The sequence below is a fragment of the Scyliorhinus torazame genome, chromosome 11 (assembly GCF_047496885.1).
Source record: "Scyliorhinus torazame isolate Kashiwa2021f chromosome 11, sScyTor2.1, whole genome shotgun sequence".
Taxonomy (NCBI): Eukaryota; Metazoa; Chordata; class Chondrichthyes; order Carcharhiniformes; family Scyliorhinidae; genus Scyliorhinus; species Scyliorhinus torazame.
Window position 1 is genome coordinate 246604748 of NC_092717.1, and position 25723 is coordinate 246630470.

The following is a 25723-nucleotide window of genomic DNA, read 5'->3' on the forward strand; positions in this document are numbered from 1 at the left end:
AAAGTTTCTGCTTGCCTATTCCAATATTTCCCTACGCGGTTAGGTGCAAATGTTTGTTGGTAATAGCTCATGTGAAGCACCTTGCGATGATTTACCATGGTAAAGGCGCCATATAAATGCAAAATGTTGTCTGCTCGGCACAGGTAATTAAACTGAGATAATCAACGTAACGAGGGATGAACCTCGACAAAAAAAACCTCATTCCTCTCCAGACCTTCTTTGCAAAGGCACATTCCACAAAGAAGTGGACAACAGTCTCTCCCCATCACAGTCACCTCGAGGGCAGCGTGCAGATGGGGTGAGACTCCGGGCATGCAGGAAGGATCTGAAGTGGAGGGCCTTTCTCACCACCTGCCAAGCCAGGCCTAGGTGCTTGTTGAAAATTCTTTTGATGAGGAATTCTGCCAAATGATCTTGACAGTCTGCTCAGGGAACCGTCCAACAGGATCCACCATCTCCTTATCTCAAAGGGCCTCTGTGACGTTACATGCAGACCACTGCCTGATGGACTTGTGCTCAAAGGTGTTTCTCTGCATAACTTTTCCACGAGAGACAAGTGGTACTGTACGGTTCAACTACTTGGAAGTTCCGTGGTAGCATGGCCAGACCGATCCTTCGCAACACTAGGGACTGGTGGAACGTCAGTACTTGGTGTTCAGGTACCAAGGATCCACGCACAGCTTGATGCAGCCACACACAAAGGTGGCCATCAGGATTAGGGTGAAGTTGGCCAAGCTTTCTGATTCCCACCCATTGATTGAAACCACGCTACTGATGTTTGTGTCGAGCAGTTGGATCCAATTGCAGATGTCCTCCCCAAATCCCATTTTGGAGAGAACATCCATCATGTACGGGTGCAATATTCCAAAGGCATCTGGTCCAGCCTGATGAAGCAAGAGTCCACCCTCCTGTCCTGTACATAGGCGAACATATCCCTGAGTAGCGCGAGGCTATCCGAGATCTTCCTCCTGGGTACAGCACAGGTTTGGTCAGGGTGGATCACCGACTCCAGACTGGAAATGACCCTGGATTTAATTTTATCATTCAACAAGGAAACGGGTCGCCAATTCTAATTTCTTCCCTTTCCCTCTTCCCTTACAGATGAGGTAATGATGCTTTCCTCATGGATTCTGACATGCTACCGGATAGAAGCATACTCTCGACTCCCACCAACAGGTCTAGACCAATCCTGTCCCATAGAGCCGAATACAATTCATCCGGTAAGCCACCGCTTCTGAAAGTTTTACTCTTCGCAAATGAATCAAGGGCATTAGTCATCGAGAGTTAAAGGTGTGTCCAGGCTCTCCCACTCGTTATCCTTAAAGACCTCTGTGATAGAGGGCAGGAAGGATTGGCAGACCATGCTGTCTGTGGCCGTCAAGTCATACAGAGCAGCATAAAAGGATTTGCTGATCCTTAAAATGTCAGACTGCAATGACTTTACTGAGCCATCTTCTTCCTTCAGGCTGCTGCTCACAGAGCTCGCTGTGTGTACCTTTTGGAAGAAGAAATGCGAGCACGTCTCATTCTGCTCCAGGGAGCGGACTCTGGATTGGAGGAATATCTTGGAAGTGTCTGCAGCAAAGAGTGAAACTTGCTAACTCTTCAACTCCTGGGGCTTCTCCTGGATATCCAGGCTGCGATCCAAGCAGATTCTGCGTGCTTTTGTAGAATTGGGATAGTTCCCCTCGTCCCTCTCTCGCCTTCTGAACCCCTTTGAGAATGAAGAACCTCTTGATGTTTTTCCACCAGTGTCTCAGGGACTCCAAGAGCGGTTTCACAATTCTTCAACCTCTGTAATACCTTTTCAGTTCCTCAATGTTCACTGGGCAAAGAATTCCATGGGCGGGATTCTCCGATGTCGACGCGATGTCCGCCGACCGGTGCCAAAAGCGGCGCAAATCAGTCCAGCATCGCGCCGCCCCAAAGGTGCGGAACCCTCCGCATCTTGAGGGGCCGGGCCCTAACCTTAAGGGGCTAGGCCCGCGCCGGACTGATTTCCGCCCCGCCAGCTGGCGGGAAAGGCATTTGGTGCCCCGCCAGCTGGCGCGGAAATGACTTTGCCGGGTGGCGCATGCGCGGGAGCGTCAGCGGCCGCTCTAGGCATCCCCGCACATGCGCAGTGGAGGGGGTCTCTTCCGCCTCTGCCATAGTGGAGACCATGGCGAAGGCGGAAGGAAAAGAGTGCCCCCACGGCACAGGCCCACCCGCGGATCGGTGGGCCCCGATCGCGGGCCAGGCCACCGTAGGGGCACCCCCCAGGGCCAGATCGCCCCGCGCCCCCCCCCCCCCCAGGACCCCGGAGCCCGCCCGCGCTGCCTTGTCCCGCCGGTAAGAGAGGTGGTTTGATTCTCGCCGGCGGGACAGGCATTCCAGCAGCGGGACTTCGGCCCATCGCGGGCCGGAGAAGCGCCGAGGGGGGGGGGCCCGCCAACCGGCGCGGCGCGATTCCCATCCCCGCCGAATATCCGGTGCCGGAGAATTCGGCAACCGGCGGGGGGCGGGATTCACGCCAGCTCCCGGCGATTCTCCGATCCGGCGGGGGGGGGGGGGGGGTCGGAGAATCCCGCCCCCTATCTTTTAATTGGACTGAGATGCTTGATTTCTGCTCACATTTCTAACTAACTCACAACTATTCTGCTTTTCTGCAAAATGCCTAATAGAACAGTACAGCACAATACAGGCCCTTCGGCCCACGATGTTGTGCCGACCATTTATCCCTATCCAAGATCATCATAACCTACACCCCTTCGATTTACTGCTGTCCATGTGCCTGTCTAAGAGTCGCTTAAATGTCCCGAATGACTCTGACTCCACCACCTCTGCTGGCAGTGCGTTCCACGCACCCGCCACTCTCTGTGTAAAGAACCTACCTCTGACACCTCCCCTATACCGTCCTCCAATCACCTTAAAATTATGTCCCCTCGTGACAGCCATTTCCACCCTGGGGAAAAGTCTCTGGCTATCCACTCTATCCATGCCTCTCATCACCTTGTACACCTCTATCAAGTCACCTCTCTTTCTTCTGCGCTCCAGTGAGAAAAGCCCTCGCTCCCTCAACCTTTCTTCATAAGACATGCCCTCCAGTCCAGGCAGCATCCTGGTAAATCTCCTCTGTACCCTCTCCAAAGCATCCACATCCTTCCTATAATGGGGCGACCAGAACTGGACACAATATTCCAAGTGTGGTCTAACCAGGGTTTTATAAAGCTGCAGCAAAACATCACAGCTCTTAAACTCAATCCGCCTGTTAATGAAAGCCAACACACCATACGTCTTCTTAATAACTCTATCAACCTGGGTGGCTCCTTTGAGGGATTTATGTACGTGGACCCCAAGATCCCTCTATTCCTTCACCAAGCATCAGGATAGATTCCAAGAATCCTGCCTTTAACCTTGTATTCAGCATTCAAATTCAACTTTCCAAAATGAAACCCTTCACATTTATCTAACAAAGAACAAAGAATGTACAGTGCAGGAACAGGCCCTTCGGCCCTCCATGCCCGTGCCGACCATGCTGCCCGACTAAATTAAAATCTTCTACACTTCCTGGGTCCGTATCCCTCTATTCCCATCCTATTCATGTATTTGTCAAGACGCCCCTTAAATGTCACTATCGTCCCTGCTTCCACTACCTCCTCCGGTAGCGAGTTCCAGGCACCCACTACCGTCTTCTTTATAGAGGTTGGTGGGTGCCTGGAACTCGCTGCCGGAGGAGGTGGTGGAAGCAGGGACGATAGTGACATTTAAGGGGCATCTTGACAAATACATGAATAGGATGGGAATAGAGGGATACGGACCCAGGAACTGTAGAAGATTTTAGTTTAGTTGGGCAGCATGGTCGGAAGGGGCATGGAGGGCCGAAGGGCCTGTTCCTGTGCTGTACTTTTCTTTGTTCTTTGTTCTCGGTGTAAAAAACCTGCCTCATGCATCTCCTCTAAACCTTGCCCCTCCCACCTTAAACCTATGCCCCCTAGTAAATGGTTGAACTCCATCTGCCACTTCTCAGCCCAGCTCTGCATCCTGTCAATGACCTGTTATAACCTGCAACAGCCCTCGGCACTATCTACAACTCCACCAACCTTCGTGTCATCGGCAAACTTACTAACCCACCCTTCCAATTCCTCATCCAAGTCATTTATAAAAACCACAAAGAGCAGAGGTCCCAGAACAGATCCTTGCGGGACACCACTGGTCACCGACCTCCAGGCGGAATACTTTCCATCCACTACCACTCGCCGTCTTCTTTCGGCCAGCCAATTCTGTATCCAGACAGCCAAATTTCCCTGTATCCCATGCCCCCTAACTTTCTGAATGAGCCTACCAATGTCTTACTTATCAAATGTCTTACTGAAATCCATATACACCACATCCACTGCCCGACCTTCATCAGTGTGTCTCGTCACATCCTCAAAGAATTCAATGAGGCTTGTGAGGCATGACCTGCCCCTCACAAAGCCATGCTGACTCTCTTTAATCAAACTATGTTTCTCGAAATAATCATAAATCCTATCTCTCAGAATCCTTTCCAATATTTTGCTCACCATAAGACTGATGGGTCTGTAATTCCCAGGGATTTCCTTATTCCCTTTCTTGAACAGGGGAACAACATTCGCCTCCCTCCAATCATCCGGTACTACTCCAGTGGAGAGTGAGGACGCAAAGGTCATTGCCAACGGCGCAGCAATCTCTTCCCTCGCTTCCCGTAGTAACCTTGGGTATATCCCATCAGGCCCAGGGGACTTATCTATCCTGATGCTTGTCAAAATTTCCAGCACATCCTCCTTCTTAATATCAACCTGTTTGAGTCTATTAACCTGGTTAACGCTGTTCCCATGAGCAACAAGGTTCCTCTCGCTAGTGAATACTGAAGCAAAATATTCATTTAGGGCCTCCCCCATCTTCTCAGACTCCAGACACAAGTTCCCTCAACTATACCTGATCGGCCCTACTCTCACTTTGATCATCAATAATACCTTGGCTCCTACATCACCTTTATAAACTGAAACCTAATTATCTCCACAGGGAATCTCCTTATTCTGAACAACATTCTATTACAATACTTCAAGTGCACCCAGCTCCAAAATGGAGTTGTCTTTCAAACTAGGATTTATTTTAAATACACGACTACAGCAGGCACGTACTACGTCAGGCTCTTAACCCTTCCTGCACCAAATACCGATCATACAATATGTCTGAGCTTTCTACATTTATCACACTTGCAAAATTATTCTCGTCAAGAATTTATCCAACTCCTTTTTGAAAGCTACTATTGAATCTTCCCTGTCAGGCGGCACATTCTAGAACTAGATCATAAAAACATCAAGGTACCTGGAGATGTGTTTGAGCCTAAATTTAAGGGGGGATTTCAGAGCTATTAATAAACTATAGGCTACATTTACTGGAGGCTCCATTCCCATAGGAAAAGTTGGAAACAGGCAAACTGAGCTCTTTCCAATATCCTAACCTGTTCATGCTTCGGGTCAGGCCCAAAATCGTAGCTCAACTGCACAAAGTGATATTAATAATTCATTGAACCACACAGCCCAAAAGCAATCTATTCAGTCCAGCGGCCAATGTTGCGTCTTTGATAGACTCAGGGTCCAGTACTGCACCGACCTTTGTTGGACCTCAATTTGCCACTGACTATCTGGGGGTCTATAATAAATACCTTCCCTGCTCTGTCCCTGTCATCCTATAAATTTCCCCTTGTCAAGTATTTATCCAAGTCCCATTTGAATGTTACTGTTAAATTTGGTTCCTGGCAGTGCACTCTAGATAATAACTCCTCTAATCTTACACACAACAGAATAGTTGTCGTCCGCACTGAGCTTGAGGCCTAGAATTCAATCCTGAGGTTAGGCTGACATCCATTAACTTTCTGAGCTTCACTCTTCGCAGTCATTATAATTACTCAGTTTAATTACAACCGTGTCACTTGCTTCCAGCTATTCTTTTGTGTACATATCATAATAAGGCAGTCTTTGTTATTTAGCTCTTGAAACAAAATATAGATGGAGTGTTAGTGCTGCATCACGGAGACGTGGTTGAGGGAGGGGCAGGATTGGCAGCTCAACATCCCGGGATATAGAATCTTCAGGCGAGAGAAAGAATGGGGTAAAAGAGGAGGAGGCATTGCATTGCATTATCAGTTATTGCGATAAGGAGAGATGAAATCTTAGAGGGGACATCAAATGAAGCTTTGTAGGCAAGAGCTTAGGAACAAAAAAAGGGGCAGTCACATTGCTGGGTGTTTATTATAGACCCCAAAATAGTCAGGGGGAAATTGAGGAGCAAATATGTGCACAATTTGCAGAGGTGTGTAAAAATAATAAGAGGGTAATTATATTTGGTAATTTCAACTTTCCCAACATTAATTGGGTTAGTCACTGTGTTAAGAGCTTAGATGGAGTGGTGTTCTTAAAATGTATGTAGAAGAACCTTTTAGCCACATATGCAGAAGGTCCAACAAGGGTCAGTGCAGTGCTGGACCCTAATTCTGGGGAATGAAACTGTACAGGTGGATGATGCATTGGTGGGGGAGCATTTTGGTGATAGTGATCACAACATGGTACAGTTTAAGTTTGTTATGGACAAAGAAATGGACGAGTTGCAAAAAAATGGTTTTGGATTGGGGGAGAGCAGATTTTAGTGAAATAAGGCAGGATCTGGCCAAGGTAGACTGGAAAGAGTTACTGCGGGGAAATCTACAGAAGAGCAGTGGGGGGAGCGCTCAAAAAGTAAATGGGAAGGGTACAGGTCCAACAAATTCCCTCGAGGGTAATGGGAAGGAGTAACAACCCAAAGAACCAGGCCCGACCAGAGCCATTCAGGATACTATGAGAAGGAAAAGAGAGGCTTTTAGCAAGTACAAGAGGAGCCAATCAAAGGAGGCATTAGTGGAGTACAGAAAGTGCAGGATGGAGCTTAAGAAAGCAATTAGAAGAGCAAAGAGGGGTCATGAGAAATCTCCAACTGGTAAAAGTAGGGAAAATCCCAAGATATTCCATAAGTATATCAATTTAGCCCTGTGCGAACCAGCCCCTTGAGCAAGTTGTCATAGGGAGTGACACGGTATTGGAGGTGTTGGTAGGCTTAAAAGTGGATAAATCTCCAGATCCGGATGAACTGTGTCTCAGGAGTCTGTCGGAAGCAAAAGAGGAAATTGCAAGGGCTCCCACCCAAATTTTTAATTCCTCTCTGGTCACGGGGATGTTCCAGAGGACTGGAGAACAGCTAATGTAGTCTCGCTATTTAAGAAAGGTTGTAGAGATAAGCCAGGGAACTACAGACCAATGAGTCTCACATCAGTGATCGGGAAAGTATTGGAGAAAATTCTGAAAGGAGAAAATTTTGCTCAACTTGGAGAGGCAAGGTTTGATCAGGAATAGTCAGCGTGGCTTTGTCAGAGGGAGGTCATGCCTAACAAATTTGACTGAACATTTTGAGCATGTGACCAGGTGCACAGATGAGGGTAGTGCAGTTGATGTAGTTTACATAGATTTCTGCAAAGTCTTTGGCAAAGTCCCACATGGAAGACTTATAAAGAAGACAAATAAAAGATCTGTTGACAATATTTCAAAGAAGGTCAGTGGGGGTCTCTCCCAGTTCTCAGCCTAAAATTTAGCCATCGACTAACATTACTGAAATGGAGGTTTTGGACATCATTTTGTGATGTCTGTGGGATCTTGCTGTGTGAAAATAGGCTGTGATGTTTCCTGTAGTACAACAGTGACTCCACCTCAAAAGGTACTTCATTGGTAAAGTGCTTTGGGTCATCTTGAGGTTGTAAAAGTCACTATGTAATGCAAGCTTTCTTTCCTAATTTTAATTGGGTTAGGTAGCCATAAAGAAACGATAGAATAAAGAAGGAATATAGGAATTAAAAATAAATCTCCTTTCACAGAACTGCAAAAGGACAGAGACAAGTGGGTGGAGTGGGCAGAGAGGTGGCAGGTGAAGTTCAATGCAGAGAAGTGTGAGGTGATGCATTTTGGTAGGAAGAACATGGAGAGCCAATATAAAATAAGGGGTAAAATACTTGGGAGCAGAGGGGCTTGGGATGGCAGGACAGGTGGAGAGAGCAGGTAATAAAGCAAATAGTATTCTGGGCTTTATTAATAGAGGCATTGAGTACAAAAGCAAGGGCATTATGCTGAACTTATACAATACATTAGTTTGACTTTAGCTGGAATGTTGTGTATAGTTCTGGATTCTACACTATAGGGAGGATGTGAAGTGCAGAAGAGGTTTACAAGGATGGTTCCAGGGATGAGAAACTTCAGTTCTGAGGATATATTGGAGAGGTCGGGACTGTTCTCCTTGGAGAGAAGGCGGCTCAGAGGAGATTTGATGTGATGTTCAAAATCATGAAGGGGCTGGACAGAGTAGATAGGAAGAAGCTGCTTCCCATTGCAAAAGGATCAAGAATGAGAGGGCACAGATTTAAAGTGATTTGCAAAAAGAGGCCACTGTGTTGTGAGAGAAATCTTTTCGACACGGAGTGATTGGGTCTGGAATGCACGGCCTGGAAGTGTGGTGGAGGCAGGTTCAATCGAGGCCTCCAAGAGGGCATTGGATGGTTATTTCACGAGAAACAATGGGCAGGGGTGTGGGGGAATGGCAGAAGAATGGCGTTAAGTCATGATGCTTGGTTGGAGAGCTGGTGCAGACACGATGGGCCTCATGGCCTCATTCTGCACCATTACATTTCTGCGATTCTGTGATATTTTCACTCTATTTCAATCCTTTGAGCAATTAAAATAACACAACTGTAAACAGCTCATATTCTGAAACGTTGGGGATAATTTTAACCCACCCAACAATTCACCAGACACGAACAGGATCAGGAGTAATTCCGATTCATGCTCGGACCAATTTTACTTTCAAAGAAGGTCAACTGTCAAGAACATCTGGAGGGGCCACAAAAGTGGCATTATGCCTGATCCCGTGGATAGGTGGAAATAGTCACAAAAAATATTTTGGCGTAGAGTTTCACAATAATCAATTTTACTGGTGGAAATAGAAAATCAGAGGAAAAACGTACGTAAACAGCCATCCCTTGCTTCCTTTGGAACTCCAGATGGTCGATAATGAAATGGTGCACACCGCTCACAGTTTATTCCTGCGGTGTTGTGCTGGGGAGAAATTTAGAGACACATTACTCGCTGAATCTTCTGCTGCTGTGAATGCTTACCGGTTTGAGATAATAAATGAGCATATCAACAAACGTACTATTATTCGATGAAATAAGATTCAGCCTCCCATGCCGACTTTCCAACTGATGCGATTTACAGTATGGCATATGGAAATTTAGCAAAAACAGGCCTTTCCGTCATCTGCCAATTGTCACTGAATGAACTGCAATGGTCATTTTCAGTTAGCAGCACTGCTGATACTTGTTTAAGTCAGCTCAACAGGTTATAAACATGCGGATTCTTTTGTGCTTACCCACATGTTGGACTGTAGGCAGCTAAGTTCAAACACCATACAACAATAATGGTGACTGGTCAGTTCTGTGTCCATTTGCAAGACGATTAAAAATGTCTTGTACGAGGGGAAGGTGTCCAAAGTTTATAAGGAGCTGATGGACTGGGAGGGAGCCCTGATAGGTGATGTTAAGAGGAAATGGGAGGAGGAGCTTGTGGGGGGTGGGGAGGGTGTGGAGACCGGGACGTGGGAAGAGGCCCTGCGGAGGGTGAATGCGTTTAAAGTAGTTCACAGGATGCATATGACAGTGGCAAGGATGAGCATGTTCTTTGAGGGAGTAGAGGACAGGTGTGGACAGTGCGTGGGGAGGCCTGCGAACCGTGTCCACATGTTTTGGGCATGTCCGAAACTGAAGTGATTCTAGCAGGGGTTTGCGGACATAGGGCGGGATTCTCTAATAATGGGACTACAACCACTCCGGCGTCAATGGCCCCCGAAAGTGAAGAATTCTCACCTTTCTAGGGGGCTAGGTTGCCGCCGGAGTGGTCCCCGCAGCTCCAGCCGGCGCAGAACGGCCCGTGCGAGTGCGGAATGGCCGACGTATTTCTGCGCATGTGCGGAACGGCATGCGCGGGGGTTCCCTTCTCGACGCCGGCCCCAGGGCAATATGGCGGAGCCCTACAGGGGCTCGGCGCGGAGTAAAGTAAGCCCCCACTGAACCAGTCTGCCCGCCGATCGGTAGGCCTGATCGTGGGCCAGGCCACCGTGGGGGCCCCCCCCAGGGGTCGGATCCCCCCGCCCCCCCTCCAGGACGGCCCCCGCATTCGCACCTTCCAGGTCCCGCCGTGTGGGAGGTGAGTAACCCACGCCGGTGGGAGTCGGCCAAACTCATCGGCCATTCGGCTCATTGGGGCCCGGAGAATCGCCGGGGGGGGGGCGCTGTCAACGGCGATCCCACCGCCGCCCGAAAAACGGCGCTGGGGGATGGGGAAGCCGACGTTGGGGTCGGAAAAAGCCCCAGGGATTCTCCGACCCGACGCCGGGTCGGAAAATCCCGACCATAATGTCCGATGTGTTGGGGATATAGGTGGCACCAAGCCCCGGGGTAGCGATATTCGGGGTATCGGAAGACCCGGGAGTTCAGGGGGCGAGAGAGGCTGATGTTTTGGCCTTTGCCTCCCTGATAGCCCGGAGTCGGATTTTGATTGGGTGGAGGGACTCGGAGCTGCCGAAAGTGACCTTGTGGAATTTCTGAGGTTGGAAAAGACAGTTAGCAGCACTGCTGATACTCGTTTAAGTCAGCTCAACAGGTTATAAACATGCGGATTCTTTTGTGCTTACCCACATTTCGTCTTGAAATCGGTCAATTAGTTTGTCTGGAGGAGAAAGTCGTTCATCGACTTCTTTAAGGAGGATGATTGAGGTGTCAGCAGAGGGGATAGGGGGCGGGGATAAGGGGGTTAAAATGGGGAAGGCAGGACAGGAGGAGGGGAAGGGCGGTGGAGTGGGGGAAGGGAGGAGGAGAAGGCTGGGGGAGGTGGGTGTTGGTTATTGATTATGCTGTACAAGTTCGCTGTTGCTTTTATTTGTGTGTTTATATAAATGCCTTGATAAAAAAAAAATTTTTTAAAAGTCGTGTACATCTTCTCAAGTTGAAGGGTTGTTAAAATATTCCAGATAATTTTGCTGCCAATGTTTAATGTTTATTTAAGCTTTATAAAATGTTTGTGGCCTTTTTTAATCAGATCAAGTAATGAAATTAGCAGAATTTATAAGTTTCTTTCTAACTTTAAGGAAAACTGAGACAACCAGTTTTAACAAATATTGTAAATACCTGTGATGGAACACTACGCTTCTCAAAAATGAAACCATTGTCTATCAATTAAACATTCGTCCTGACTTGGACGACTTGCCTCATACCTGGCAGTTCAAGCAAACACCTCCACCCTCATAGCGCCCGTGGCTGTTCACACTTGCTCTGCGATGACTAACTGCAGCATCGTAATAACAATCCTTGGCATGTCCATGGCAGTGACAGGCTGCAAAATGATGTGAAAAATTGTTATCTCAGCGTCCACCTTAGCAACACTTCCACCGTATAAAAATAAACAATGACAACGTGGAGGATGTTAGCGTTGCAATTGGCATGCTTATCTTTGCAATGACAAGAATCTGGAAATCTCACGTCCAACCATTCGCCATTTAATTTGTTGGTTCGATATCAAATAGATACTCAAGTGTTACAAAATGCTGTTGGAAGTGTAAGAATGATCGAGAGAGCAATATTGAGTTCACCTTTTAATGCTCTCATACATTAAAACCCAGTCCTAATTCCAACGACATTTGTTTACTACAAATCAAAACGTTTTATTTGTTTCTGGGGTGTGAGCACCACTGGTTATCCATAGATCCATAGAACATTACAGCGCAGTACAGGCCCTTCGGCCCTCGATGTTGCGCCAGACCACTCTAAAGCCCATCTACACTATTCCCTTATTGTCCATATGTCTATCCAGTTAGTCTAGCATGTATTGCCCATCCCTGACATTGAGAAGGCGGCAGTGAGACACTCTCTTGTAGTCCAAGTGATGGAGGTACACCCACAGTGCTGTCTGAACAGGTCTGGCAGTATCTTTAGAGAGAGGAGCTGCTGTTACCCAAAAGTTACAAATACTGTTGAAGACAAACAATCCAGATAAGGAACAGTATTTGTAACTCTTGTGTAACAGCAGCTTTGCCCTCTAAGGTGGGCTCCCACACACATGCAGGAATCACACCAGGAACTCATACAACATATCCAAATGACCATAACATTATTACTCTTCAATATATTCAACTCAAAATGTTAACTATTCCTCTCTCCAAAGATACAGCCAGACCTGCTCAGTTTGTCTCGCACTTTCTGTTAAAAATGACATGTGAAGCTCCTTTGTGGTGTTTTACAATGTTTAACACACGACGGACGGAATCTTACCATATGTTTACAAAATGTCAGGCACAGACTGAAAACCAGTGCGCAGCTCTCCAGCTGCACACACCAGTTTCCACTCCAGATTTTCGGCCTCTTTAAAGAAAGAAGGGTGGTGGTGATTTAAACCGTCACTCTGCGGCACGGGCCATGATAGAGCCGGCACCCGCGCAGAAATCGGGGGTGCCATCTTTAAAGGGCACCCTGATCAGAATTGATCCTTACCCCCAATCACAGAGGTATTGGGGCCTCCCCCTCCCTCCCACCTGCTCAGACAATTATCGCAGTATCCCCGCCCCCCCCCCCCCCCTCTGGACCATCAATGGGGGCTCTCCGCACCCCCCTCCAACACCACAGAATTTCATAGAATTTACAGTGCAGAAGGAGGCCATTCGGCCCATTGAGTCTGCACCGGCTCTTGGAAAGAGCACCCTACCCAAGGTCCACACCTCCACCCTATCCCCATAACCCAGTAACCCCATCCAACACTAAGGGAAATTTTGGACACTATGGGCAATTTATCATAGACAATCCACCTAACCCGCACATCTTTGGACTGTGGGAGGAAACCGGAGCACCCGGAGGAAACCCACGCACACACGGGGAGAACGTGCAGACTCCGCACAGACAGTGACCCAAGCCGGGAATCGAACCTGGGACACTGGAGCTGTGAAGCAATTGTGCTAACCACAATGCTACCGTGCTGCCCGAACGTCGGTGTTGCCACCCCCCTTACAGCCCACTCTCCCATCCCCACCACACATAACTGGAAACTGTAGTGATCTCTGTATGTGTAATACATGTTCAGTTAACGTAAAGTCAGTACAGACAGATGATCACTAGATGGCAACATTAATAGGACCTATAAAAGGAGTTTCCCACTCTTTCTTTAGTGTGTGTGTGTGTGTGGAGAACAGCTAGAGTGAAGACGTGATCAGATCAGAGTGCATTGTATTATTATAATTGTTAATTTAATATCAACTTACTTGTTTTACTAGTTTAGTATTGAAGTGAAAGAACTCACTAGTTTATTATATATTACTCAATAAACGTTTTGTCATCATCTGGAAGACTTTGACTCTTTCTCATCAGAACTCAACACAACTGGGCAAGAAAAGAGTAATATTTATATTACAATATAGTAATATAACAGAAACCACCCCCTCAATGGGGCTCCCATGAAAGCCTGCCCCTGGCACAGCCCCTGGCACAGCCCCTGGCACTTCCCCCTGACACAGGTTGACAGTGTGCCATTCAGGCAGTGCAAAACTGAAATGAAATGAAATGAAAATCGCTAATTGTCACAAGTAGGCTTCAAATGAAGTTACTGTGAAAAGCCCCTAGTCGCCACATTCCGGCGCCTGTTCGGGGAGGCTGTTACTGGCAGTGCTGACCTGTGCCAGAGGGCAGTGCCAGGCATGTCCATCTTCCCCCTGGGGGCTATATCTACCTCTGTGCCCCCAGGGGCAGAGGGATCTTCTCGACTGAATCTAAGTTTTAAATAGTTATTGTATACTTCAGGGTTTGAATACTCAGTAAGGGGGACCATGTTGGTTTGGGGGGGGGGGGGGGGGGGGGGGGGCGTGGCTGGGCAATGAGATTAAAATGTATTCAAATGAATGACAATGATTTTCTCAATCTTTGTAGGTGTGAACCTCGTGGCATCGCTGGCGAGGGAGCGGGGAAAATCAGGAAACACTATCTCGCCGGAGAAAATCGGGTTTTCCGATTCTCTCTGGATTTTCCGCCGTTCTCGCCAATGGTGATTGTGGGCTGGAAATCACCCCCTAAATAAATGTTGAATTGTGGAAAACGTTTTAAAAATCCCTGCCGCTGATCATTTCCACTAAAATGAACTGGACTCCAAATCGCAGGGAATAAACCTTCAAAATGTGAAGCAGATTAGCGGAGAATGAGATCCATTTATCACAAATCTGTTCTCATGCTTTTCTTTGTGGGAAATGTCAATGTTGTTCGAGATGTTACAAATAATGTCAGCACTAAATTGTTAGCTTGCATTGTCTGGAGTTCATGAGCTCACCATCTATATTTCACTTGGTCAGGGCAATTCTATCTTAAGAATTTCAGGACTGGAATGTGACAAAAGAAACAATGGGAGGAGGGGGAAACTTTCTCTTTGTGAACTCTTGGCAGGCACAGTGTCACAACGTGTGAACTTCACTCTTTAATCTGCACTGCACAAACACAAACTGCGAGCTTGCAATCTTAGCTCAACAATAAAACCTAAATAGATTTTTAATTTAAAAAAAACATGCTAGAGTTAACCGTCATAACCTGTTGGGCTAAAAGGATTAAATTAGAAGGATTGTTACAAAGACTGATATAGAAGTCTGGAAGATTTGTGGTGATTTAATTGAGCTGCTTATGATGACTAAAAATTCACTAGGTTAGACATAGAGAAACTATTCCTGCTGGCAAGGGGTCAGGGCCTTAAATTAGAGTCAGATCATTTAGGGGATGTCAGGAATCACTTCTCCACATAAAGCCGACAAAACGCTGTCAAGGCTGGGAGTCAATTAAAAACCTCAAGATTACATTTTTATTGGCAAAGAATGCAGAGAGCTAGAGAACCAAGGTGGGTGGGTAGAATTAAGACACAGGTCAGCCGTGATTTAATTGAATGGTGGAAAAGGGTTGAGAGGCTGTATGGCTAGGCCCTGTTCCTACTCTTTCCGTTTAGGTTTCCTTTGCCCCCATGTCATTGTTGGCCCTGACACTGTGCAGAACTGAGATTCCTACCAATGTCCCTCTTGAAAGCGTAGATGTACGGTCCAGATGTATGCCCTTCCGTGGGTGAAGTGCCTTTGCTTTAATCAGCACTGTGAAGGCTGGGAACAAAGCCCCAATAAGCAGTAGGCTGTGGTCAGAAGCAAGGTGGGGGTCGAGGGCACCTACGGATTTCTGTTACAGCTGGGTGGGGGTACGCAGCCACGTTTTCTGCTTGCCTACTATTCCTCGACTTGTCTTTCCAGTGTTGTTGCTACAGTGAAGGTCTAATTAGGGAACCACCATCTATTTGTGTCCTAGCCCAATATTTATCCATCTACCAACATCTAACAGCAAATCATTTCTTCACTATCACATCATTGTTTATGGGAGTTTGCTAAACACAAATTGGCTGCAGAATTTCCCTACATTACAAGGTGGTTATACCTCCACAGTACTTAATTGGCTATGAAGCACCTTGGGATGTTCTGAAGTTCTGAAAGGTGCTACATAAATGCTAATTATTTCTTTCTTTAACCCTGGAAGTCTGCCATTCTTAGCAGTAGAGTCTCCCCATGGGTTTAATCCTAGCTATGCTATGGTGCATGGGAATCCCAGGAGAACGTACAAACATATGAATTAGAAGCAAGAACAGACCCTGCCATTTGACAGGAAAGTGGAGGGACCCTGTAAAAAAAAAAGTGTAAATCCCTTTTATCTCCCCAAGATTGAACCCTTATTGGGATGCTCTGACTGCTGTTTAGAATGTGCCTCCTGTGGTATGTGGGATGTTGTGGACACACCGGGTGTCCCAGATAAACACACCTGCAGAAGTGCCACCTATTGCAAAAGCTTGACCTCTGCGTTTTGGATCTCGAGCAGGGGCTGGAGTCATTGTGGTGTAACTGCGAGGTGGAGAGTATCGTGGATAGCATGTACAAAGACGTGGTCATACCACAGGCTAAGGCTCCACAGGCAGGAAGGGAATGGGAGACTTTAGGAATATTGGATTCTATTGGGCAATTTAAGGGTGACAGGCCTGGGCTTAGAATGTGTTTGACTGCAATGGTAATTTTGTTTAAAAGGAATTCTGCTTTGGAGGGCCTGGGTGCTTTTAGCAGGCAGAAGGTGAAATTGACAATGGAATGTGTTTTTTAGTCTGGGCTAATGGACTGTGGTTTGGTTGGGAAAGTCCCTGGGGAGTTAATGTGCTCTGCAGAGATAATTTATTTTCAGCTTGGAGAGATGAGGTCATTGTTGGGTGGAGCCAAGGAATGCAGAGAGACATTTTGAAAAGCTTTAGAGAGGAAGGTATTGGAGAAAACTTTGGAGAGAAGAGTTGAATTCTGATCTGCCTGATGCTGGGTCCATAATTCTCCACAGTAAGATGGATTGAGAGCTGCTTTGCTTGTTGTTTAATGGGAAATTAAGTAGTAGTGTTGAAGGAGTAATTGTAAGCTGTTCTTTCCAGATGGGAAGTTAAACAGTTTAATATTGTGGGCATAAAAAAGTTTTGTTCCAAAAATAACAAGCCCTATTTCTTCACTCCGGGAGCGAATCATTCCTCCCTCAGTCTTAAAATAAACTTAAATATTTGGGTAACCGAACCACTGTTGAGGTCTGGTCTGGGATCATAATACTAAGCAGGCAGTTCAGGAATCTCCCGCTTTGGATACTGTTGGAGGGAATGGCCTCTCAGGAGAAAACAGCAAAAGCCAAATTTGTTGCACCATGGATGCTCTGCATCACAGGGGAGGAGTACAAAGTGCTGAAATGCAATAGTTACAGGGATTCAATTGTAACGGGATAGATTTTGTGACCACAGACAAGACTCCAGGTTCAAAGATGTCTCAAAGCAGTAACAGGACATTCTGGAAGGGGAGGGTGAACAACCAATGTTCCTGGTTAGGTCAAGTCGCCATAGTCCCAGATGACCATAGGCGGCTTTCCCCTTTGAGGGGGAGAGCTGACTGGTGGTGGTTTAACCTGAGGGTCACCACACCTCAAGTGAGGGGCAAGGTTGAGAAGGAGGGTTCATGAGTAACCTCAGCTGGTACGGGAATTTAACCCACGCTGCTGGCCTTGTCCTGCACCACAATCCAGCTGTCTAGCCAAGTGAGCTGAACCAGCCCCCCATGGTCGTGGTACACATCGGTACAAACAACTTAGGTAAAAAAAAGGGTGAGGTCCAAAATGCAGAATATAGGGAGTTAAGATATAGGTTGAAAAGTAGGATGTCAAAGGTAGCGATCTCAGAATTAGAACACAGAACGTACAGTGCAGAAGGAGGCCATTCGGCCCATCGAGTCTGCACCGACCCACTTAAGCCTTCACTGCCACCCTATCCCCGTAACCCAATAATCCTTCCTAACCTTTTTTCTTTTTTTGGTCACTAAGGGCAATTTATCTTGGCCAATCCACCTAACCTGCACGTCTTTGGACTGTGGGAGGAAACCAGAGCACCCGGAGGAAACCCACGCAGAAACGGGGAGAACGTGCAAACTCCGCACAGACAGTGACCCAGCGGGGAATCGAACCTGGGACCCTGGCGCTGTGAAGCCACAGTGCTATCCACTAGTGTTACCGTGCTGCCAGTGCCACATGCTAGTCAGAGTAGAAATAGCAGAATATATTGGATGAATACATGGCTGGCGAGATGGTGTGAGGGGAAGGGTTTCAAATTTCTGGGACCGGTTCTGGGGGAGGTGGGACCAATACAAACTTGTCGGGCTACATCTGGGCAGGACTGGGACTGATGTCCTCGGGGGTGTATTTGCTAGAGTGGTTGGGGAGGGTTTAAACTAGAATGGCAGGGGGATGGGAACCTAGGCAAGGAGTCAGAGGAGGAGGAAACAAGGACAAAAACAAAAGACAGGAAGGGGAATAAGAAATGTGAAAGGTAGAGAAATCAAGGGCTGGAATCGAGTGACAAGGAATGTTAAAAAGACAAGCCTTAAGACTTTGTGCCCTAGCGCACGGAGCATTCACAATAAATGCATTAATTAATTGACGTAAACGGGTATGATATAATTGGGATTACAGAGGCATGGCTGCAGGGTGACCAGGGAGGGGAATTGAACATCTAGAGGTAGTCGTATTTAGGAAGGACAGACAAAAAGGAAAAGATGGTGGGCTTGCATTGCTAGTCAAAGAGGAAATTAACACAATAGTGAGGAAAAATATTAGCTCTGACAATGTAGAATCTGTATGGGTCAAGCTGAGAAACATCAAGGGACAAAAAACATTACTGGGCATCGAACCCTCAAACTATAGAGGTGATGTTGGGAATGGCATTAAACAGGAAATTAAAGAAACATGAGATTTCATAGAATTTACAGTGCAGAAGGAGGCCATTCGGCCCATCGAGTCTGCACCGGCTCTTGGAAAGAGCACCCTATCCGAGGTCCACACCTCTACCCTATCCCCATAACCCAGTAACCCCACCCAACACTACTGGCAATGTTGGACACTAAGGGCAATTTATCACAGCCAATCCACCTAACCTGCACATCTTTGGACTGTGGGAGGAAACCGGAGCACCCGGAGGAAACCCACGCACACACGGGGAGGATGTGCAGACTCCGCACAGACAGTGACCCAAGCCGGAATCGAACCTGGGACCCTGGAGCTGTGAAGCAATTGTGCTATCCACAAGGCTACCGTGCTGCCCCAAATGAAAATCGCTTATTGTCACAAGTAGGCTTCAAATGAAGTTACTGTGTAAAGCCCCTAGTCGCCACATTCCAGCGTCTGTTCGGGGAGGCTGGTACGGGAATTGAACCGTGCTGCTGGCCTGCTTTGGTCTGCTTTCAAAGCCAGCGATTTAGCCCAGTGTGCTAAACCAGCCCCTCTAAACCCCCCAATAGATAAAGGAATGTAAGTAATTATGGGTAACTTTAGTCTGCTTATAGAATCATAGAATCTCTACAGTGCAGAAGAAGGCCATTCAGCCCATGGAGTCTTTGCCCACCCTCTGAAAGAGCACTCTACCTAAGCCTTATCCCCCACCCTATCCTTGTAACCCAGTAACCCAACCTAATCTTTGGACCGTAAGGGGCAACTTTATCATGCCCAATCCACCTAACCTGCACATTTCTGAACTGTGGGAGGGAACTTGAGCACCCGGAGGAAACGCACGCAGACACGGGGAGAACGTGCAAACTCCACACAGACAGTCACCCAAGGTCAGAATCAAAATCGGGTCCCTGGCGCTGAGGCAGCTGTGCTAACCACTGTGCCACCGTGCCACCCTCTAGATTTGGTACATCAAATTACTAACAACACAGTAGACGAGGAATTCCTGAGTGTGAACGGGATGGTTTTCTGGACCAATATGTAGAGGAACCAACTGGAGTACAGGCCATCCTAGGCTGGGTACTGTGTAATGAGAACGGAATCATTGGCAACTTAGTTGTGCAATACCCCTTGGGGATGAGCGACCATAATGTAATAGAATTTTTCAGCAACATGGAGAGTGACGTAGTTGATTCTGAGATTGGGGTCCTGAATCTAAATCAAGGAAACTACAGTGATATGAGGCACGGGTTGGTTATGATAGTTTGGGAAACACTACTCGAAGAGATGACAGTGGATACTGGAAGAGCCCTTCCTGTTGATTGCCTTATTTCCTATTTCTTTTATTTTGTCATTCGCATTTTCTGTCCATGGATCGTTAACAGAGACATACCTTTAAGTCAAGCAGAGGAAGTGAGGATCACAAAAGACAGAAAATAGTGCATTGTGCTATGGGATTTAGATTTTGAACAGCAGAACCCAGACTTTATGGCACCTGAGAAATTGGAGGGATTCAGTTCAATTGGTTGTCTGGTGGTCAATAGATTGGCCAGGGACAGTATTCTGCCCGGCAACACACACTGGGTCCTGTGTAATAAGTCCTTTCACCAGAATCCCTTTTATTAACAAAACCAAAAGCAGAACAACCGTGTGCATTCAGTCTGCTGTCTACACCAGGAGTGCATTCAGTCTGCTGTCTACACCGGGAGTGCATTCAGTCTGCTGTCTACACCGGGAGTGCATTCACTCTGCTGTCTACACCGGGAGTGCATTCAGTCTGCTGTCTACACCGGGAGTGCATTCAGTCTGCTGTCTACACCGGGAGTGCATTCAGTCTGCTGTCTACACCGGGAGTGCATTCAGTCTGCTGTCTACACCGGGAGTGCATTCAGTCTGCTGTCTACACCGGGAGTGCATTCAGTCTGCTGTCGACACCGGGAGTGCATTCAGTCTGCTGTCTACACCGGGAGTGCATTCACTCTGCTGTCTACACCGGGAGTGCATTCAGTCTGCTGTCTACACCGGGAGTGCATTCAGTCTGCTGTCTACACCGGGAGTGCATTCAGTCTGCTGTCTACACCGGGAGTGCATTCAGTCTGCTGTCTACACCGGGAGTGCATTCAGTCTGCTGTCTACACCGGGAGTGCATTCACTCTGCTGTCTACACCGGGAGTGCATTCAGTCTGCTGTCTACACCGGGAGTGCATTCAGTCTGCTGTCTACACCGGGAGTGCATTCAGTCTGCTGTCTACACCGGGAGTGCATTCAGTCTGCTGTCTACACCGGGAGTGCATTCACTCTGCTGTCTACACTGGGAGTGCAGAGGATCTGCCACTCCCTGTTATATACAGAGAAAGGGGTTCCCTGATTGGCCCACCAATCAGGGAGCTCTTATTTCAATTGGCCAATTTCAAGGGCCTGGTTTAAGCCATTGCATCCTGCCAAATGGAGTTTTCAGAGGACCCAGCAGAATGTTTCTGGACTCCGAAACGGGACGCTGTGTTGCTCTCGCTGCCACAGTCTCTCAAATGCTGGTTTCTTGCTGGTGCTGTGCAAATACAGAGAAGCCACTGGACCATCAAGGTGGAAGCAACTCTCTCTCTCTCTCCACTCTGCTGCCTATTGCCGGTAGCATAGTGGTTAGCACTATGGCTTCACAGCGCCAGGGTCCCAGGTTCGATTCCTGGCGTGGGTCTCTGCATGTTCTCCCCATGTCTGCGTGGGTTTCCTCCGGGTGCCCCGGTTTCCTTCCACAAGTCCCGAAAGATGTGCTGTAGGTAATTTGGACATTCTGAATTCTCCGTCAGTGTACCCGAACAGGCGCCGGAGTGTGGCGACGAGGGGATTTTCACAGTAACTTCATTGCAGTGTTAATATAAGTCTACTTGTGACAATAAAGATTATTATTATTGTCTCAAGGCAGAAGTCTCTCGACCCTGATGAGTCAACTGAAAACCATTACAGACTGAAGGTATCATCCAACTGGAGGTCAAGACTGAAAGAATATAACTGGAACACACCCATCTTTTACCCTTTAAATATATATGTTTTACTCCCCTCCTTCTCCTCTGTGTTTGTTTGTCATGGGTGTTAGAGACTGAGGGGAGTTAAAGGGGTGCGGAGGTTACAAATTAGACAGTAGTTAATCAGTTGTATTTGTTGCCTATTTAATTATAGTTACTGTTAATAATAAAAGTTAATAGTGTTTAAAATTTGCAAGCCGGGTAACTGTAGTTTTTGGGCAGCCAAAGACCAAAGACTTTGGGGGTTATTAAAATTAAAACTTAATTTCAACTGTGTTGCGACTCCGGGTCACGTGGGGCTGGAGTTGACCGTGCACAGCCCAGCATGTGGTGACAATAGGCAATCGCAAACATTCATAGAGCATGGGTGAACTGCAATAATTGTTCATTCTTGTCTGGTGCTAAAATAAAACGGGAAAGATGACTAAACCTTGGCTTACAAGGTAAATTAGAGATAGTATTAGATCCAAGGAAGTACATTCCAAATTGGCCAGAAAAAGCAGCAGACCTGAGGATTGGGAGCAGTTTAGAATTCAGCAAAGGAGGACCAAGGGATTGATTCAGAAGGGAAAAATAGAGTACGAGACTGAAGAGAAAAAGATTGGTGAAGGCAGTTACAGTCAGAAATGTGAATTTAAAATGGGGAACAAAGAAATGGCTGACCAAGTAAATACATACTTCGGGTCTGTCATCACAAAGGGGACAGAAATAGCGTACCAGAAATGTTAAGAAACACGGGGTTTAGTGATGTTAGGTGGATTGGCCACGCTAAAACTGCTCCTTGGTGTCCAAAGGATTGGGTGGGGTAGCTGGGTTTCAGGGAGGGGGTGGGGGTGGGGGCCGAGGTGGGTTGCTCTGGCTGAGGATCAGTGCAGACTCGATGAGCAAAGTGGCCTCCTTCTACACCTTCTAGGGCTTCGATTAAGTGGATTTGGACAGGCTAAGTGAATGGACAAGAACATGGCAGATGGAATATAATGGAAAAATGTGTGAAGTTATTCACATTGGTAGAATAAACAGAAAGGCAGAGTATTTCTTCAATGATGAGAAGTGCTGATGTCCTCAGGGACTTGGGTGTCCTTGTTCATGGGTCATCAAAAACTTGCATTTAGAAGCAGCAAGGAGTGTGGAATGCAAATGGTAATGTGATTTTTATTGCAAAGGGATTTGACGGCAGCACAGTGGTTAGCATAGTGGTTTGACAGCTCCAGAGTCCCAGGTTCGATTCCCGGCTTGGGTCACTGTCTGTGCGGAGTCTGCACGTTCGCCCCATGTCTGCGTGGGTTTCCTCCGGGTGCTCTGGTTTCCTCCCACAGTCCAAAGATGTGCAGGTTAGGTGAATTGGCCATGCTAAATTGTCCCTAGTATCCAAAAAAGGTTAGGTGGGATTACGGGGATAGGGTGGAGGTGTAAAAATAGGATCAAAGTGTGGTTTAGGTAGGGGCCGGTGCAGAATCGATGGGCCAAATGGCCTCCTTCTGCACAGTAAATTCTATGATTCTATGAGTACGGGAGTAAAGATATATTTCTGCAATTCTATAGCACCTTGGTGAGACTGTATCTGGAGTATTATGTACAGTTTTGGTCTCTTTATCTAAGGAAGGGTGTACTTGCAATGGAAGGACTACTGTCATGTGAGAGTACCTTTAAGAAATGGATGTTTACGCAATGTACCTTTAAGAAAACAGTGATGTCAGAGAGTGGGTGGAGCTGAGCTCAGTTCAGCCATTTTGAAGTTTCAGTTTGAAAAAGAGCTTGGGTGTGTGTCTGTGTTTTGCAGTGAGCTGGATCTGCTATGATCTCGGCCATGAAAGACTATCTCTGGATCATTTGGGTGATTAAAACTCATAATAGTAAAGCCTTTAACCTGATGTGATTCTGTTTAAAGGTGTTAAGTCTCTTGGATGTTGAAAAGAATAACTGAAGGATTATTTAGTGTTGTAATATTTTCGGGGTTATCTTTGAAGTAAGGGGTGTAAAGGGATCCAATGTTTATTTAACAGATTAAGTTGAGTTCATGGAATAAACATTGTTTTGTGTTAAAACCATGTGTCCATAATTGTAATATCACACCTGGGGAACAAGCCGTGTGCTTCAAAAGCAACAAATCCATTAAAGAGGGAGGTTGGTTGAACTCCATGATACATTTTGGGGTTCTGAAAACGCCTCGCCCATAACACAACTACAGTGGATTGCCAGAATAACCCCTGGGATGGTGGGATTATTTTATGATGAGTGATTGAGGGAACTGCACCTGTGTTCGCTAGAGTTTTTAAAAATAGATTTAGAATACGCAATTCTTTTTTCCAATTAATGGGCAGTTTAGAGTGGCCAATCCACCTACCCTGCACATCTTTGGGTTGTGGGGGTGAGACCCACGCAGACACCGGGAGAATGTGCAAACCACACGGACAGTGACCCAGAGCCGGGATCGAACCTGGGTCCTCGGCACCATAAGGCAGCAGTGCTAACCACTGCGCCACCGTGCCGCACGTGTTCTCTCGAGTTTCGAAGATTGAGGTGTGATCTCATTGATTACAAAATTCTTACTGTGTGGAGTTGGATAGGATGATTCCCCTGGCTGATGAGTCTAGAACCAGGGGATACAGTCTCAGAATAAGAGATAGGCCGTTTAAGACAGAGATGAGGAGGAATTTCTTCCCTCGGAGGGCCGTGAATCTTTGGAATTCTCTGCCCCAGAGGTTGCGGAAGCTCAGTCACCGAGTATGTTTCAGACTGAAATCGATCGATTTCTGCATACAAATGTCATCAAGGAGTTTGGGAATAGTTTTGGGGGGCTGTGGTAGTCTGTGTTAGGAGGATTACGGTACCTAGTAATGCCGGAATACCATTGGTGGAGAATGTACTTGTTCCATTGGATTAGCTTGCATGTTAGCTCCGCCTTGCAAGGCGGGGTATAAGAGCCCGTGCCGCCCCAGCAGCTTCCTTCTGTACCTGCGCTGCTGGGGGAAACATCTAGTGTATTAAAGCCTTCAATTGTCTCCAATCTCGTTTCTGAGGTTATTGATTGTGCATCAGGGGGGAATAGGCTCGACGGGCCGAATGGCCTACCCCTGCTCCTATATTCCTATGTCAAGCTGCGTGGGTCACGAAGGTCGGCCGGCGTGGGTTGCGAAAGTCGGCCGGCATAGGTTGTGAAGGTTGGCCGCGTTGGGTCCTGAAGGTCGGCTGGCGTGGGTCGCAAAGGTCGGCCGGCGTGGTTCGCGAAGGTCGGCTGGCGTGGGTCGCAAAGGTCGGCCGTTGTGGGTCCCGAAGGTCGGCTGGCGTGGGTCGCAAAGGTCGGCCGGCGTGGTTCCCGAAGGTCGGCCGGCGTGGTTCGCGAAGGTCGGCTGGTGTGGGTCGCAAAGGTCGGCCGTTGTGGGTCGTGAAGGTCGGCCGGCGTGGGTCGCGAATGTCGGCCGGCGTGGGTCGTGAAGGACGGCCGGCGTGGGTCGCGAAGGTCGGCCGGCGTGGGTCGTAAAATTCGGCCAGCATGGGTCGCGAAGGTTGGCCGCGTTGGGTCCCGAAGGTTGGCCGCGTTGGGTCGCAAAGGTTGGCCGCGTTGGGTCGCAAAGGTTGGCCGCGTTGGGTCGCGAAGGTCGGCCTGCGTGGGTCGCGAAGGTCGGCCTGCGTGGGTCGCGAAGGTCGGCCGGCGTGGGTCGCGAAGGTTGGCCGCGTTGGGTCGCGAAGGTCGGCCAGCGTGGGTCACAAAGGTTGGCCGCGTTGGGTCGCGAAGGTCGGCCTGCGTGGGTCGCGAAAGTCGGCCGCGTTGGGTCCCGAAGGTTGGCCGCGTTGGGTCCCGAAGGTTGGCTGGTTGGTAAAAATGGGTCGCTGGAAAAAAAGTTTGAAAAACGCTGTTCTAGAGTAACTTGGCAAGGCTCCTTCAGCAGCAACTTCAAACCCATAACCTATATGAACGAGGAGAACAAGAGCAGCAGACACATGAGAACATCACCACCTGCACGTTCCCCTCCAAGTCACTCACCATCCTGACTTGGAAATATATCGGCCGCTCCTTCATTGTCGCTGGGCCAAAATACTGAAACTCCCTCCCTAACAGCACTGTGATTGTACCTACACATCATGGACTGCAGCCGTTCAAGAAGACTGCTCACCACCGCCTTCTCAAGGGCAGTTAGGAACGAGTAATAAATGTTGGCCTAGCTAGCGACGCCCACAGCCCAAGATTAAAAAAGACAGGCAACTTTATTTTGTGCTTGTTGATAAAAGCTGTTTCCTGAGGGCAAAAATGTCCCTTAAACTGGGCTTAAATTAAATAATT

At 47.6% G+C, this 25723-nt stretch overlaps 1 protein-coding gene across 3 annotated transcripts in view; it reads right to left on the minus strand.

The window, feature by feature from the left end:
• Window positions 1-25723, minus strand: part of lama3 (laminin, alpha 3) — an 858151-nt gene that overhangs the window by 396660 nt on the left and 435768 nt on the right. For all 3 annotated transcript variants that reach the window (XM_072468523.1, XM_072468524.1, XM_072468522.1), the window contains exons 8-9: window positions 11350-11468; window positions 9047-9137 (exon numbers count right to left, since the gene is read on the minus strand). In XM_072468523.1, the coding sequence (XP_072324624.1) occupies window positions 9047-9137; window positions 11350-11468 (210 nt within the window). The remainder of the gene's footprint in view (window positions 1-9046; window positions 9138-11349; window positions 11469-25723) is intronic.